This window comes from Pelodiscus sinensis, chromosome 26 (assembly GCF_049634645.1).
Source record: "Pelodiscus sinensis isolate JC-2024 chromosome 26, ASM4963464v1, whole genome shotgun sequence".
NCBI classification, from domain to species: Eukaryota; Metazoa; Chordata; order Testudines; family Trionychidae; genus Pelodiscus; species Pelodiscus sinensis.
This window is the reverse complement of record NC_134736.1, coordinates 20,454,108-20,468,352: the sequence shown is the minus strand read 5'-3', so window position 1 is coordinate 20,468,352 and position 14,245 is coordinate 20,454,108. Positions and strand designations below refer to the sequence as shown.

General features: G+C 56.8%; 1 protein-coding gene across 1 annotated transcript; it reads right to left on the bottom strand.

The window, feature by feature from the left end:
• Nucleotides 1-342: 342 nt before the first annotated feature.
• On the bottom strand, nucleotides 343-10,973 carry LOC142820453 (maestro heat-like repeat family member 5). Its single transcript, XM_075909278.1, has 6 exons — nucleotides 10,965-10,973; nucleotides 6,706-6,855; nucleotides 5,844-5,998; nucleotides 5,110-5,236; nucleotides 1,227-1,414; nucleotides 343-576 (listed from the first exon to the last, which is right to left on the bottom strand). The coding sequence occupies exons 1-6, from the start codon at nucleotides 10,971-10,973 to the stop codon at nucleotides 435-437; spliced, it is 771 nt and encodes a 256-aa protein (XP_075765393.1). The 3' UTR covers nucleotides 343-434.
• Nucleotides 10,974-14,245: the final 3,272 nt, after the last annotated feature.

Below are 14,245 nucleotides of genomic sequence, written 5' to 3'. Positions count from 1 at the left end.
TCCACTCTGCCCAGTCCCGCTAGTATCTGCGTGGGCAGAGGAGCTGGCTGGCTGTGAGATTGCTGAACCGCTGGCCATGGGCCCCAGCCCCTATTGGCCCAGGAGGGGTCTGAGCTGCTCTGCACAAGCCCACATGTGCCAGGCCGCTCCGGACTCTCACCTCGGTGCAGAAAGTCAGGGCGATTTCTCTCAGCGCCTCCTCCTCCTCCCGACTCTGCACGATGGCGATGGCCTCTCTGAGAACCACAGGGACCTGTGGGTTCCGGTGCTCGACCATGGTTCTGGAAGAGCAAAGGGAGAGTCCCCGGGATTACCAAAGGGAGAGACAGTCCCTCCCCCATTGCGGGGCTGAGAGGGCCGGCTGGGGCAGAGGAGGATCTCCCGCCCAACTCCCATTGCCCAGACAGGCCGCAGGAAGAGGAAACTTGAGACTCCTACCTTGCGATCAAGCCCACCCCTCGGGAGAAGTGATGGCGGGAGGCGATCATTTCCCAGCCCTGCTGTAACTGGATACTGGCAAATTCCTTCCAGTATCTGGGCATGGAAAAGAGGGTCTTCACGGCCTCCAGGGACGTGCTAAACTCAAAAAGAAAAAAAAATCCTGGTGTCAGAAATCTACTGCAGCCCAACCCGCTCAAGTCCTGGGGCACAAGGCATGGTCAGCAGTAGCCGGTTTTCCCCGGGATGGACCCAGCACCCTGTCGGGGCTCACTGAGGTTTTGGCAGGTGGCGACACTGCAGCTTCTGCAGATGCTCGGTGCCCTCGCTCCCAATGGTCCAACACCCGACTCTTCGCTGGGGCCGGCACCAGGTCACTGGGCACATGGGCCAGATCCTTAGTTGGTGCGAGGGAGCAAAACTCTGCCCGTTTGCAGCAGCTGAGGTGCCTTCGGGCTCCCCGGCTCCCCCCAGGGGAGTCCACACGGAATCAGCTTCATGGTCCCTCTTGCTCCTGCCTGCCTGTGACACGGCCCCCCTGCCGGGCTGGGCCCCAGTGCTGCAGGTGGCGCATGGGGAGGTACCGACGTGGTCCCTGCCTGTGCTGGGAAGGAGCCGGCCTGTGGGCGGGGTCAGAGGAGCAAGCGTGACTCACAAGCACACGGGTGCCCAGCACCGCTCCCCCCAGACAGACCTGCCCAGAACTGCGCCTGGGCTCCGCAGGGGCCGTGTGTGACCTGCGGGTGCAGCAGATCAAATCTGTTCTTCCCCTTCCTTTCTGCCGTTACCTCAAGGGGCTGAGGCGGCTGGATCCCTCAGGGCTGGATTTCTGGCTGGCCGTCCAGGTCCCTGGCAGGCGCAGGTCCAGCACATGCTGCACCTGCCTGACGCAGAGGAAGAGCAAGTGAGGAAACATTTGCAAGATGGCTTCTCGGTATCCCCACAGGAAAAAGATCTCATAGAGCGTGTCCATAGCCTGGAGTCAGAACGAGACAGAAAAGTCACTGAGCTGACCCCACCTCCCATCCGCTCCCATGGCATTTTGCTGTCATGCTGGTGCCGTTTCTCACATCCTTGTGGCTTCTGAGGAAGGAGGGTTAGTTCCTCAGGGGGGAGGGGAGATGTGATGGCCCCCGACCTGTCTTCCATTGCTAGAATGGGCACAGAAGGGAACCTCTTGGAAAGATCAGAAGAGTCCAGCTGACATTATTCTCCATTATCTCTCTCCATGGCCTAGCCCTCGCCCTTCGCCTTCCCAGGCCTGACCGGAGGGGGCGACACCATCATGAGGAGACCCAAACTTCTAGGCGCATGTACAGGGCATCCCACGATCCCTCTGCTGCCTGAGTAACTCCAGTGCCACAAGCAGCAGGGAGCCGGGGCGATGCTGGGAGGTCGATGCAGTTTCAGTCCAGACCCCACGTTGCTCCCAGCGACTGGCTTTCCAGCAGGTCCCGGTTTGCAGGTCCTCGTTTTCACTCCCCCATCGTGCTGGGCTGCTTGTGTGTTCTGGGCCCAAGGTAGCAACTTATCCTTGTGTCGAGGATCATCTTCCATGAACTTCCACGGCAGTTTTGTGTCTTGTTGAATCCCTCTTCTCACCCACCTGTCTGTGGGGGCAGACCGAGGCTCTAGGGGTGTGAATGTTCGAGAAGCAGCATAGTTCTGCCATGAGTTTTCAGGTCACATTAGGCCCTTGGTCCATTAAACGTCTCTCACAGCAGCCCGACCCTCGCAAGCACCTTCAGGAGTTCATTGGCAATAACAGCTCGTGGGGGGACTCTCTGGGGCACCGGGTAGCGTTGTTAGGATTGAGTTTTTTTCTTTTTTATTTCTTATTTTAGGTATAGTAACGTAGCAGTAATATAGCAATATAAGGCATATATATATATTAATATACATTTAATAGTTTACAAATCAAGTCCTTTCAGTTGAAGGTCTATTTTCTTTGTTCCGAAGTAGAAAACCAGTTCTGGGTATTTTGGCTGTGTTAGTAAGATTAGAGGAATTCTGCGAATGTTGAAGGCCAAGCTGTAATTGTTTAATTTACAATGGTTTTGCTTTTTCATGCAGTTCTGTAACCCCGGAGACTTGTGCATGTAAGAAGTGTGAATGTGTTGAGATAAGATGCAAAGTTATATGGCTTTAGAACCAGATGGTCAAAGGAGGGGGTTGAGCGAGTGTGAGCGAAGTCCTGAGGATGAGACAACCTGACTGCAGAGGAGTCATCTATAACCACCAATGCGTACCCCTACTCATGAGAAGATTGAATAATTGGCAGATTGATGAGCCTTAGAGCGGAGCAAGCCACCCGAAAGGACGATTGACAACAGGATGAACCTTCGAGAGATGTTCTGGGAACACTCACATCAAAAGATAACATTCCGGTCACAAGCGGACAGAGCGAGATCCATGGATTTTAACAAGAAGAAGGAATATATAAAGCAGGGTGCTTTGCTATGGAACTTTGCGTTCGTCTGCCACACTATCTGGAGAGGAGTATCGGATCGATCGACCGACAAGGCCCTGCTCCCCCCTGTGCTCAATCTACCTGGCCACTAGATTGACACAGACTCTGGACTGGTAACTATATCATCTGGCAGAACTGTGTATGCATGATGTTTTGTGTCTGTTTGAAAAGCATAAGCAACTGTTGTATTCTCAATCGATGCGGCGTACTGCCTTTCCCCCTATAAAAGATCTCGGTGTAGCCCACTAGCACGGAGGTGGACTAATGGTCCATCCTGCTCTTCTAGAAGGGTTCCACCAGATCTAAGCCAATCTTCTCACAAGGTGTCCCTGCCAGGGATAAGGGCATCAGTGGTCCTGCATTGATCACTATTGGGCTGCTTTTCTGGCACTCGGGGCACGTGCTTCCTCCCCAGCCAGAAAACCTGCCGGGCTACTCTCTGTAGAGTTTTCTCTCTCCCGAAGGGTCTGGCCCAGGGCACTGCACGTCCCAGGCACAACAACTCCTGGCAGAGCAGTCACAGGAGCAGTAGTTGGCAGATGTCGGTCTTGGTCAGTGGGTGCTGGACCCGGCGATTAAGAAGGTCCTTGCTGATCTCAAACCGGGACCCTGGAGCCAGCACTGAGGTTGACCATCTCCCTGGCTTGTGTCTGCCCCTTGCTGCCAGGCCTTGGAGGGTTGGGTCACTCCTTTGCTCTTGGAGAACATCCCCCCAAGATCCCAAACTACTTCACCAGGGTCAATGGGAACTTCTGCCGGGTCGGGTTCAAATCCTCCTGCCCCAGTTAGAGGGACCCCGACCGTGCTGCTTCTTTGACTCTCTCAGATGCCCCGGCTTGGGGTCTGGCTTCCCTGGCTCCTCTGAGGCCACGTAGTCCTCAAGCAGGGAGACAGTTTCAGCGAGGGCACCGGGCGGTGTCGCTGCGCCCATTCCTGCCTGCCCCCGGCAGGATCCGTGTCACGGGCGCGATCACAGAAGACTCCTTGGGGGCGTTTCCCAGAGCGCTGGCAAAGCCGCTGACACTCGCTTCTTGGCACTCAAGAGCTTCTCGCTACACTGTCCTGCTGGGCCAGGTCTCCTGGTCTCCCCCAGCCGAGGCACAGAGCAGAGACCCTCCCCCGCCCCCAGAGCTATACAGACATTGAGTCTATTGTGGTCTGAGGTCACAACTGTTTACACAACGCTTGACAGTGAACAAAAGTGATTTTATTAAGCACAAGCTGTGGGATTTATGTGTTTGCAAGTGAGAAAGGGCAGAGCAAAGTGAATTACAAATGTCAAATAACAAGAAACGCATCCGTAGTTTTAACACACACTCGAGCCTCTGACAAACTCACCCTCCAACTGTTCTTATTGGGTTAAAACTCCCAGCAAGGGAAGGTCTCTGTGTTTAAGGATAAGTCATTTGATGGTGGAAGCTCCCCCCAAAGTTAGTAAATTTGTGACTCTGGGGAGTTTTGTAAGCAGCGACTGCAAAGACCAGGCTTCATTTTTTTAAGTTTTCTTGCAGGTCCCTACGTTCTGTGCTCAGGGTGGAGATCAGCCCTGGCACGTGGTGTCCCGACCCTGCACTGGGGCTGCAGAGGTGAAGCCTGGCTGCCTAGCAGAGAAGGTCGCACCCCCACAAGCGTGCTGGGCGGGCTCCAGCTGGAGGTAGCTAGAAAGGCCGGTGGAGCAGCTCAGAAAGGGCAGACACCTACGGGGGCAGAGGTGCCGCTGGGGCTCCCGAGGAGAAGCGCTTGTGCACCCGGACGCCGTCACCAGTCAGCAGGGAACCGCAGCAGAAGCCCCGGTTTGGAGGAAAGAGACGGCGCTCAGGATGGGAGAGAAGCTGGCAGGAAGCAGCCCAGGGCGGGTAGTTGAACCCCGGGTGCTTGGCGTCTTTCGGCTGGATTCCCCACCCAGCTAGTGGTGCCCCACTCCAACGCTGACAGGGTGCACTGGGACCCGGTGGAGAGGGTGGCCTGGGTCCCCCTGGCCCTCCACACCAATCCCACCAGGAGTTCTAACACACCTCTGGCTGCTAGGCCTGTGTGAAGGGAGCTGCCCTGTTGATTTGGAGCACAGGGAGTTAAGCCCTGTGTGCAGGGAGCTGCAGGGTTGATTTGGAGCATTGGGACGCACACGGGGTTGAGCTCCAAGTGAGGGGCCTCCGTGTTCGGTGGCGAGTTCGCTACGTGACAGCGCCAGTCTCACTTACGGCCAGAGACACGCTGCGGCTCCTCTCCTCCCGGTGGCTCTTCCGGAGCTTGTCCAGCAGCTGGTGCAGCACGTGCCGGGAGAGCTGTGCTTCTTCCCCCAAGGCCTTCCACAGCTCCCTGGCACCTCTGCAAGGTCAGAAACCGAAATCAGAGCGTCCCTGCTTGCCCCCCCTTGTGTCCCCAGGGAGAGGCTGGGAAGGCCGGCGGGAAAGGGGGCCCTTAGAGGAGACGCCCGGGGGCTGGGAGGCTGAGGCAGGTGAGTCCCTTCCATGAGCTCTTCATTTATTCCCTTCCCCAGAGGCCTCATTGCTCCTGCAGCCTGTGCCGCTGCTTCCAGTAACTGCCCTGGGGCTGCGCACAGCGTGACACCACCCAGCCCAGCCTGCACCAAAGGCTGCTCGGTGACATTTACGCTGGAGTCACGGCCCAGGGATGCTCCCCAGAGCCTGGTCCTGCCCCTCTGGTGGAGCTGGCGGGAAGGGGGGTGACCACAGAAATCAGGAGCCTGCTGGAACTCTCCAGGGACCTGTCACGTCTGCACTCTGGGCAGGGAAGGGGGAGGGGCTGGTTTCCAAGGGGCTGGGCCTGGGCATCTCCCCTCAGGAGGCAGGGACAGCCCCGTGCCCAGCAGGGAGCTTGCTCCATCGCTGTGGCCTGCCAGGCCTTTCCCGCGCTCTGCCCTGGAGGAGGAGGGAGGGGCAATCAGGCTGAGGTGATAACAGCCTCTCCCTACCTCTCCCATGGCAGCGCGTGGGCCACACAGGCTGGAACCACGTCCCGGGGGTGGGCGCGAGCCAGCAGGGCGATGGTTCCCAGCGCGGCTCTTCTGGCTCTGGGGTCCTCGACGTCGTCCAGCCAGGTGAAAATCTCTCCCACGACGTCTCCCACCTGGAGGCAGCCAGAAAGCTGAGGGGGGGGATTGCCCAAGAGCGGCCTCCTGCCAGGTCACCCCTCCTGGCAGACGGCGCTCGGAGAAGGGCAGGAACGTCACCAAGTCAATGAGCCGCTCTTGGTCCCAGGTCCCCGTGTCACGCGGGTAGAATTCCTGCCTCCCCAGAGGGCGATGGAGCTCAACTGATCAGGGCAGTGACTGATGCTCACACCTCCTAGGAAGGGGCTGTAGAAATGGACTCGGGCAGAGCCCTGCCTGCACCAGTCTAATTTCCGGGGGGGGGGGGGGGCACCGGAGCCGGTGGGGCCGGGCAGCAGGATCACACGTCACAGGCACCGGGGCAAAGTGCAAAGCCAAATGGTTCCTGCTGCACCGGTGGGTCACACGAGGGCCCTGCAGGGCACGTGAGGAAACCCCGTCCGCTCCGGGAGCCCAGCGTGGCGACCCCTCGGCAGACTCTGTCAGTGCCGCGCTCCAGGGTGGGGCTGTGACCCACCTGCTGTGGGGCTGGGCTGGCCCCAGGGACGTGTCCAAGCTCCAGCGCACAGAACTCTGGAAACACCTGCCCACCCCAGCACCGAATGGAAAGGGGCTGAGCCGACCTGCCAGACCGGGACCCTGTGCCCCAGGGCCGGTTTCCTCAGAGCCAGTTCTCCCAGCCCCTCTCCCCACACGCCTCTGCCCCTCGCCGGGCGTCTCTTACTCGCTCCATGCGGGCGCTGTGCTGGGACACGGTGGCTCTCAGCGCCTCCTCCGCCGCCCGAAAGCTCTCCAGGGCGGGGGCCGGCAGAGCCTTCACGGCTGCCAGCAGCAGGGCTGTGGGCTGGGCTGAGGCAGGGGGCTCCCCGAGGGTCTGCAATGAACAGGGGCAGAGCCTGTAGGGACTGAGCATTTCCACTGGGTAGCTGCCCTGGGACACTCGCTCCCTGGGGGCTGGCAGGGCCTAGTGAGCATGGAGGAGCCTGCTGAGACCTTTGATTGAGCAGCCTCGCCCGGTGCCAAGGGTTCCCCCGTCCCCTGGGCACCACAGGCCCCTGTAACTCACGACCCCTGCACTCAGGAGACCTGCCTTTGGCTGATAAACCGGCAGAGCCCTGCAGATCCCTTGTGGAGGGCAGCAGAGGGGTGACTGGAGAACATGCCCCATGTTCCATCCTCCATCCTGGGCCTGAGCAGATGGGCCCAGCGGCTCTAGTAGCCCACAGTGTCCGCGCGGAAAGGACGGAGTGCAGGGCCCTCATGGAAACGCCCTCTGCCTTCACCACCCGGCAGCGTGTGGCGCTGCCTCCCAACCGGCAGGAATCACGGGCAGGACAGGAAGTAGCTGAGACTGAGGCTACATCTACAATGTAGCCTTCTTGAGGAAAAGCTTATGCAAATGAAGCTTGGCATGGAATATCGCTGCGCTCCATTTGCATAATTAACGAGCAGCCCTTGTTTTGCAAAACCCCCTCTTGTGCAAGAGCCGTTCTTCCTCAAAAAACAGACTTCTTATAACGTGTAAGGAGGGAAAAGTTTAGCTCGTCTCTCAGGATTTATTGTTTTCCTTCTTTAGGGATGTCAAACTAATGTCTGAGCTTCTTAGGGTTTGAGATGGTTTTTTTCTTTCTTCCTTCCTTTTCCAACTAAGTCTTCAGACCAGGGACTTTGCCTTGGTACCAGTCTCAAAAGGTGGCTCTTTCCATCTATCCAATGTAGAATCATAGAACCATAGAAGGTCATCAAGTCCAGACCCCTGCTCTAGGCAGGACCAATCCCAACTAAATCAACCCGGCCATGGCTTTGTCAAGCTGAGACTTAAACTCCTCTAGGGATGGAGACTCCACTACTTCCTTAGGTAACCCGTTCCAGTGCTTTACTGCCCTCCTAGTGAAATAGTTTTCCTAATATCCAACCTGGACCTCTCCCACCACAACTTGAGACCATTGCTCCTTGTTCTGTCATCTGTCACTACTGAGAACATCCTCTCTCCAGCCTCTTTGGAACCTCCCTTCAGGAAGTTGCAGGTTGCTATCAATTCCCCCCTCACTCTTCGCTCCTGCAGACTAAACAGACCCAAGTCCCTCAGCCTCTCCTCATAAGTCATATGCTCCAGCTCCCTAATCATTTTGGTCGCCCTCTGCTGGACCCTCTCCAATGCGTCTACATCCTTTTTGTAGTGGGGGGCCCAGAACTGGACACAATACTCTAGATGTGGCCTCACCAGAGCTGAATAAAGGGGAATAAGGACATCTCTGGATCTGCTGGCAATGCTCCTCTTCATGCAACCTAATATGCCATTAGTCTTCTTGGCTACAAGTGCACACTGTTGACTCATATCCAGCTTCTCATCCACTGTAACCCCCAGGTCCTTTTCTGCAGAACTACTACTTAGCTGATTGGTCCCCAGCCTGTAAATATGCTTGGGATTCTTCCGTCCCAAGTGCAGGACTCTGCACTTGTCCTTGTTGAACCTCATCAGATTTCTTGTGGCCCAATCCGCCAATTTTCTAAGTCACTCTGGACCCTATCTCTGCCCTCAAGCGTATCTACCTCTCCCCCTAGCTTAGTGTCATCCGCAAACTTGCTGAGGGTGCAATCCGTCCCCTCATCCAGGTCATTAATAAAGATATTGAACAAAACCGGTCCTAGAACTGAACCTTGGGGCACTCCGCTAGAAACCGACCGCCATCCTGACATCGAGCAATTGATCACTACCCGCTGGGCCCAGCCTTCTAGCCATCTTTCTATCCATCTTACCGTCCATTTATCCAATCCACATTCCCTTAACTTGCTGGCAAGAATATTGTGGGAGACCGTATCAAAAGGCTTTCTAAAGTCAAGGTGTATCACATCCACTGACTTTCCCACGTCCACAGAGCCAGTTACCTCATCATAGAAAGCTAATCAGATTGGTCAGGCACGACTTGCCCTTTGTGAATCCATTCTGACTATTCCTAATCTTTTTCCTCTCATCCAAGTGCCTCAAAATGGATTCCTTAAGGATCCCTTCCATGATTTTTCCAGGAACCGATGTAAGACTGACCGGCCTATAGTTCCCTGGATCGTCCTTCTTCCCTTTTTTGAAGATAGGCTCTACATTTGCCTTTTTCCAATCATCCGGGATTTCTCCCGATCTCCACGACTTTTCAAAGATAATGGCCAAATGCTCCTCAATGACATTTGCCAACTCCCTCAGTACCCTCGGATGTACTATTGCGACAGGGCGCCTGCCCTGCACTGGCCCTTTAACACCAGGACTCAGGCCTGGAGCCGGGGCTAGAAGAAAGGAGACCAGCTGGAGCTAGTTGGGACTAGAGCGAGTCCGGCTGGCAAACAACTAGGACAGCACGACTGGGACTGGCTGGTAGAAGCCAGCTGAACCCCTTAGGGCGTGGGAGAGCCCAGCTGGCACGTATATATAGAGAAGCCCAGGTTGCTCAAGGGGGGCAGTAGAGAGCTGACTGCAGAAAAGGCAGGAGCTCCTTGAAGGGAGACAAGCTGGGGATAGCCAGCGATAGCTGGAGAAGGGCCAGCAAGGCTCCCCTGGCTAGGGGCTGGAGGCAAAGCCCTGGATTGGAGGCGAACCTTGAGGCAGCCTAGGTAAGCAGGGCAGTTGAGACAACCCCAGTGCCTATGATGAGCATCCCATACAGACTGTAACTTGCCCGGCGAGGGGCTATATGAGGACAGTCAGGGGGCACTGAGGCACACTGGGGTGTGAACCCCTGACAACTATGCTTGCAACTAGCTTTATTTTCATGCTAAAAGTTGTTTCTTTTTCTCTGATTAACTGGTGTTGGTTGACTGTTCTCTCCAGGATGGTCTGTCTGTGTGGACCTGTATGCCTCTGACTGAGGGGTCAGCCACCAGAGACTGCAGCTTGTTTTTCTCTTTTCTTTTCCAAAATCTTTTGGGAAAAAGAGCTTGGGGTACCCCTGGGGCTGGTTTCAAGTATCCAGCCCTGTTTGTGGGTTCAAAGCACTTGATGGTGGCAGCAGCATCCCCAAAATATGGGTATTAGGATTTGGGGGGGGGTGTTTTGGGACCAGAGCCTGTGCAGGCAAGGGTCTGGAGTGCTCTTGCAGACCCCCAACTTCTGCATTCGTTGTGCCGGAGTGGGGAACAGCCTCGACAGGGTCGCTAGGCAAGTGAATGGCAGCACTTCACTGACCTCGGGGGGTGCCAATCACACATGATGAGATTTGCTGTGATCGTTCAGATCAGCGCAAAAGCGGAGGCTGCTGCCTGAGAAGGACTGAGTCAGGCCTGCGCCAGTGACGTGCTCATGTGACCTACTCCATCTTGGGACAGACTTTCACAGGAGAACAATGGGATTCCTGCCCCATGGGCAAGGGGATAAAGGGGCCCTGAGGGTTCCCCCAGTTTTGTCGTCACTCCTGTCCTCCCCCCTGATAATCATCTATGAAGGATCTCGGCTATGGACTGAAGCCTGAAGTGGCCCCAGAGCCACCGTCTTATTAGTCTTGAAAGTTCTGCATGGTCCTGTCTTAAATTGACCTGGGCATGTGGCTGGTTCGCTGGGGTGGGAGGAACCTGTTTGGAATTGGTGGGACTGGGACTCAGAGCCTCTCACCTGTATGAGGGTGGTGCTGGTGGTGGCCCAGAGGACAGGAGTGTCTAAGGGGGTTGCTCGCAGGGCTTCTTACTAGCCAGTGCGGGGAACAGAAGTGCTGTTTGGGACGGGTTCCGATCCTAGCAGTGGAGGACCCCCCCGTTCTGGGCTCTCAGCAGCCCTGTCTCAAAGCAAGGTGCCCTGCTTCCACCCTCGGCGTGGTGCTCCCAGAAAGCCCCCATATTACACGGCTTTGCTCCAGGGAGCTGGTCACACGTAGGAGTGTTTCCTTTGGTCCCTGAGCCGGAGGGGGGGCTGGGCGTTCTCCTCTGAGACACCGGCTCCGGCACATAGTCACGCGCCCCACAGGGGATGCTTCCCATTGGCTCAGTCACAAGCCTCATTACCATAGTCATGTGGGCGCTGCTCTGTGCTAATGGGGTGGGCCGGCGGTCTGGTTCCTCCTCCTCTTCGCTCCCTTCTGCCCCGTTGGGTGTCTTCTGGGAGAGCTCGTTCTCCACCCCTGGAGCAGAGGAGACGCGCTGGTTTGAATGTGTTACCCTGGGCGACAGCAGGACACGGGGCCCAGAGCCCTGACGTGACTTGCCCAGGGTCACACAGCAAGGTGCTTGCAGGGCCGAGCAGAGAGCGCCGCTCCCATGACTCTCAGCTGGGGGCTCTCCCCACTGGGCTTCTCTCACCTCGGGGCAGAGTCTCTCCCACGGTGCATTCTCCTCTCCCCGGCCCTCGCCCCCTTCCTGCAGTGATGGGAACAGGCCTCGTTTCCCGTGTGACACCCCAGGAAGTGATGGCCCAGCCCAGCCCAGTTCTCAGTTGAGAGCTGCTGCGACCTTTGGACGGGGTGACCCCTGGTCCCTTTTTAACGGTTCTGTTCCCTCCTCTCCAGCAGCTGCTGCTGGCGCAGGGGGTTGGAGCTGCCCCTCGGCTCCCATCCAAGGATCCCTGGAAGCTGCGTGAGAATCCCTTTCCTGATTGGCTGGGGAAGGACATGGGGCATTAGCTCTCCTGTGGTGGAGGAGGGTGTCCTGCCTCCAGCCTCCACCCCGGTCCCCCCACCCCTCCCAGCCCCCTGCAGGGTCCGTACTGGCTGGGGGAGCAAATCAGGGAGCCAGGACGTACTTGGGGGATCATGTGACCCAGACCATGCTGAAGGGGAGGAGGGATCAATTGTGCTGCATTGGCTGCCACCGCCCACATGGGAAAGCTGGGGAGGTTACAGGCGCCTTCAGATCAGGCCAACTTCTCTACTTTGCTCCAAGTCTTCCCTGCGCGGTGAACTGCGAACAGGGCAGCAGCCTCCCTCGCATCCTCCTCCTCCCCTGCCTCCCGCTGGGGAATTGGCCCAGCAGGGATCCTGTTTTCTCCCGTTACACTCCCCAGATGCTCATTCAGTTCTGTTTATTCTCTGCCTGCTCCTTTGCCCCTGCTCTCCCCAATTCACACCCAATATATTTTCTTCCACACCCACGGCCTATTGAAAATACATATTTATACCCACGGGTTTGGGTCCACACACCACACACCACCGCGATATTGGTGTTGCACATGAGAAAATTCAGTCGGCCCAAGGTTGGAAAATCTTAGCGGGAACACTGCTCCTACCCCCTTGTCTGACAGCCGGTGAGAGGGGACCTGGCTCCATGGCCACCAGAGCCCTCAGGGAACAGGGGCTGCAGGGGAGCCCTCCTGGCACAGCACGTAGTTACCCCCTGTTCACACACAGCCCCTCGCTGCTCCTCTTTCTACACCCTGAGCTACCCCCTCCCTGCCCGAGCTCCTGTTTCAAACTTTTGGAGCTGAGCAGCCCCCTCCCCTGCTTGAGTCAAAATTTGTATTGTGGCTCCCCAAGCCATTTCCAGGAGAGGCTGGGTGGCCTGCTGGGGAGATCGAAGGGGGGGTGGGGATTTGCTTGAGCCTTCTGGGCCCAGCTCCCAAAATAGAGGATCCAGGCAGAGAAAGATGACTGGATCTATAACACGGGGCTGGGAGGTGTATAACTGGTAAGAAAGGAAACATTATTAATCAAAATCAAAATAATTAAGCAAAGGGGCGGGGGGGGGGGGATTTGGTGTTAGGATTCACCCCTCCGCTGCTCCAGCCCCATGGAGAGCGGAGGGAGACAAGAGAGGACCAGAGTTCAAGGATTCCTATGGGCCAGATTACCTCTTTTCCATACCAGTGACAGTAGATTTGTATGACCTGCCCTAGCTTTTGGGGTGAGTCCAAGATGAGGGGTTCGGTGTGCGGGAGGTGGCTGCCAGGGCATGGGATAAGGATAGTGGTGCAGGAGGGAGTAAGGGTGGGAGTGTGGGTGGGGGGTAGGGTGCTGGAGTGGCCTGGGACTTTGGGTGCTGGAGGCGGTGAGGTCTGAACAGGAGGGAAGGTGCAGGAGCCGGCTGGGGTAGGGTATCTGGAAGGGAGAGAGGTGCCGGATTAGGTTGGGGATGCCAGACCCCCAGAGAGCTGTGCCCTGCCATTGTCTGTTCTTCCCACTTCAGGGAGGAACCTGCCCCCCTGTACCAGAGCGTCTGGCACTCAATGGATTCCAGCCTCTGAGGAGCCCATCGCTGTCCCAGGAGACGGCCCTAATGCTCAAGGCTTGTACAGTGACTGGGGTCAGTGTCCCTCACATGCTCCCCTCTCACCGGGTGGGTTGTATCCTCACCTGTGAGATCCAGCTGGTCTTTGTCTGGGCTCTCCGGTGGCTTCTCCTCCTCTTGCTCCTCCTGCTTCTCCGCTGAGTTCTTCTTCCTCTTCTTCAGGGAGAAGTGTGTCCACCGCCTGGGAGAGGAAGCTCTTCTCTCCTCCTCAAACTCTGCCAGGGAGCTGCCACACTGGCTGCAGGCACAGAGTCTTCTTATGCCTGACAGGATCTTCCAGGAGCCTCTGGTTCTCTTGGGCTCCTCTGGCAAGGCCTGCTCCTGCTGGCTGAGGCCGGCGCATGCCTCGGCTGCTGCAGGTTGGACCACCACCCGGAGCACTCGGCTGTGTCTGTGCTCCCTTGAGGTGAGTCTTTCAAAGAAGGAACACAGCCTGGAAGAAAAAGAAGGAGCCGATGGGTTTTTCTGCCCTGGAAAGGCAAGACATTAATCTGCCAGGATTCAGATACAAGAGCGCTCTATTGAAACCATCCGCTTCTCTAAGAGCCAGAACTGGTCCATAGAACCCAGTCAAAGGTGAAGACACATGGGGCTGTGGGTGACAGGAATTCTTATGGGGAATTTCTAGGGCCTGTGTGGTGCAGGAGCTCAGACTCGGGGAGCAGGGCTGTGCCTTCTGGCCTCACAGCCTGGGACTCTAGGGGCTGATGACCCTCAAGTTATAGAAGTGGCTGAAGTTCATCCTCCATTTGCTCTTAACGGCTTTGGGCCTGCAGTCGCCGTCCTACTGGTGGAAGGGAAGCTGTTGCTAGTTGTGGGTTCAGTGGGGGTAGGAGGCTGAGCCTGGCATCTCTCTGCTGTCCCCAGTGCTGGTTGTGGGGCCCGGGTGGCATGGTGGCTTCTGAGCTGCTCCCAGGGAGGGGCCATGTGGGTTAACTAAATTAACATTATTCCTACTCTAAACTGTACAGGATTTGGATTTGTTATTTTGGGAAGTCGACAAAGAGGCAGAAGAAACTGGCCTATCTAACTGGAATTATTTAGGATTCTAGCTGTGATTCACTGGG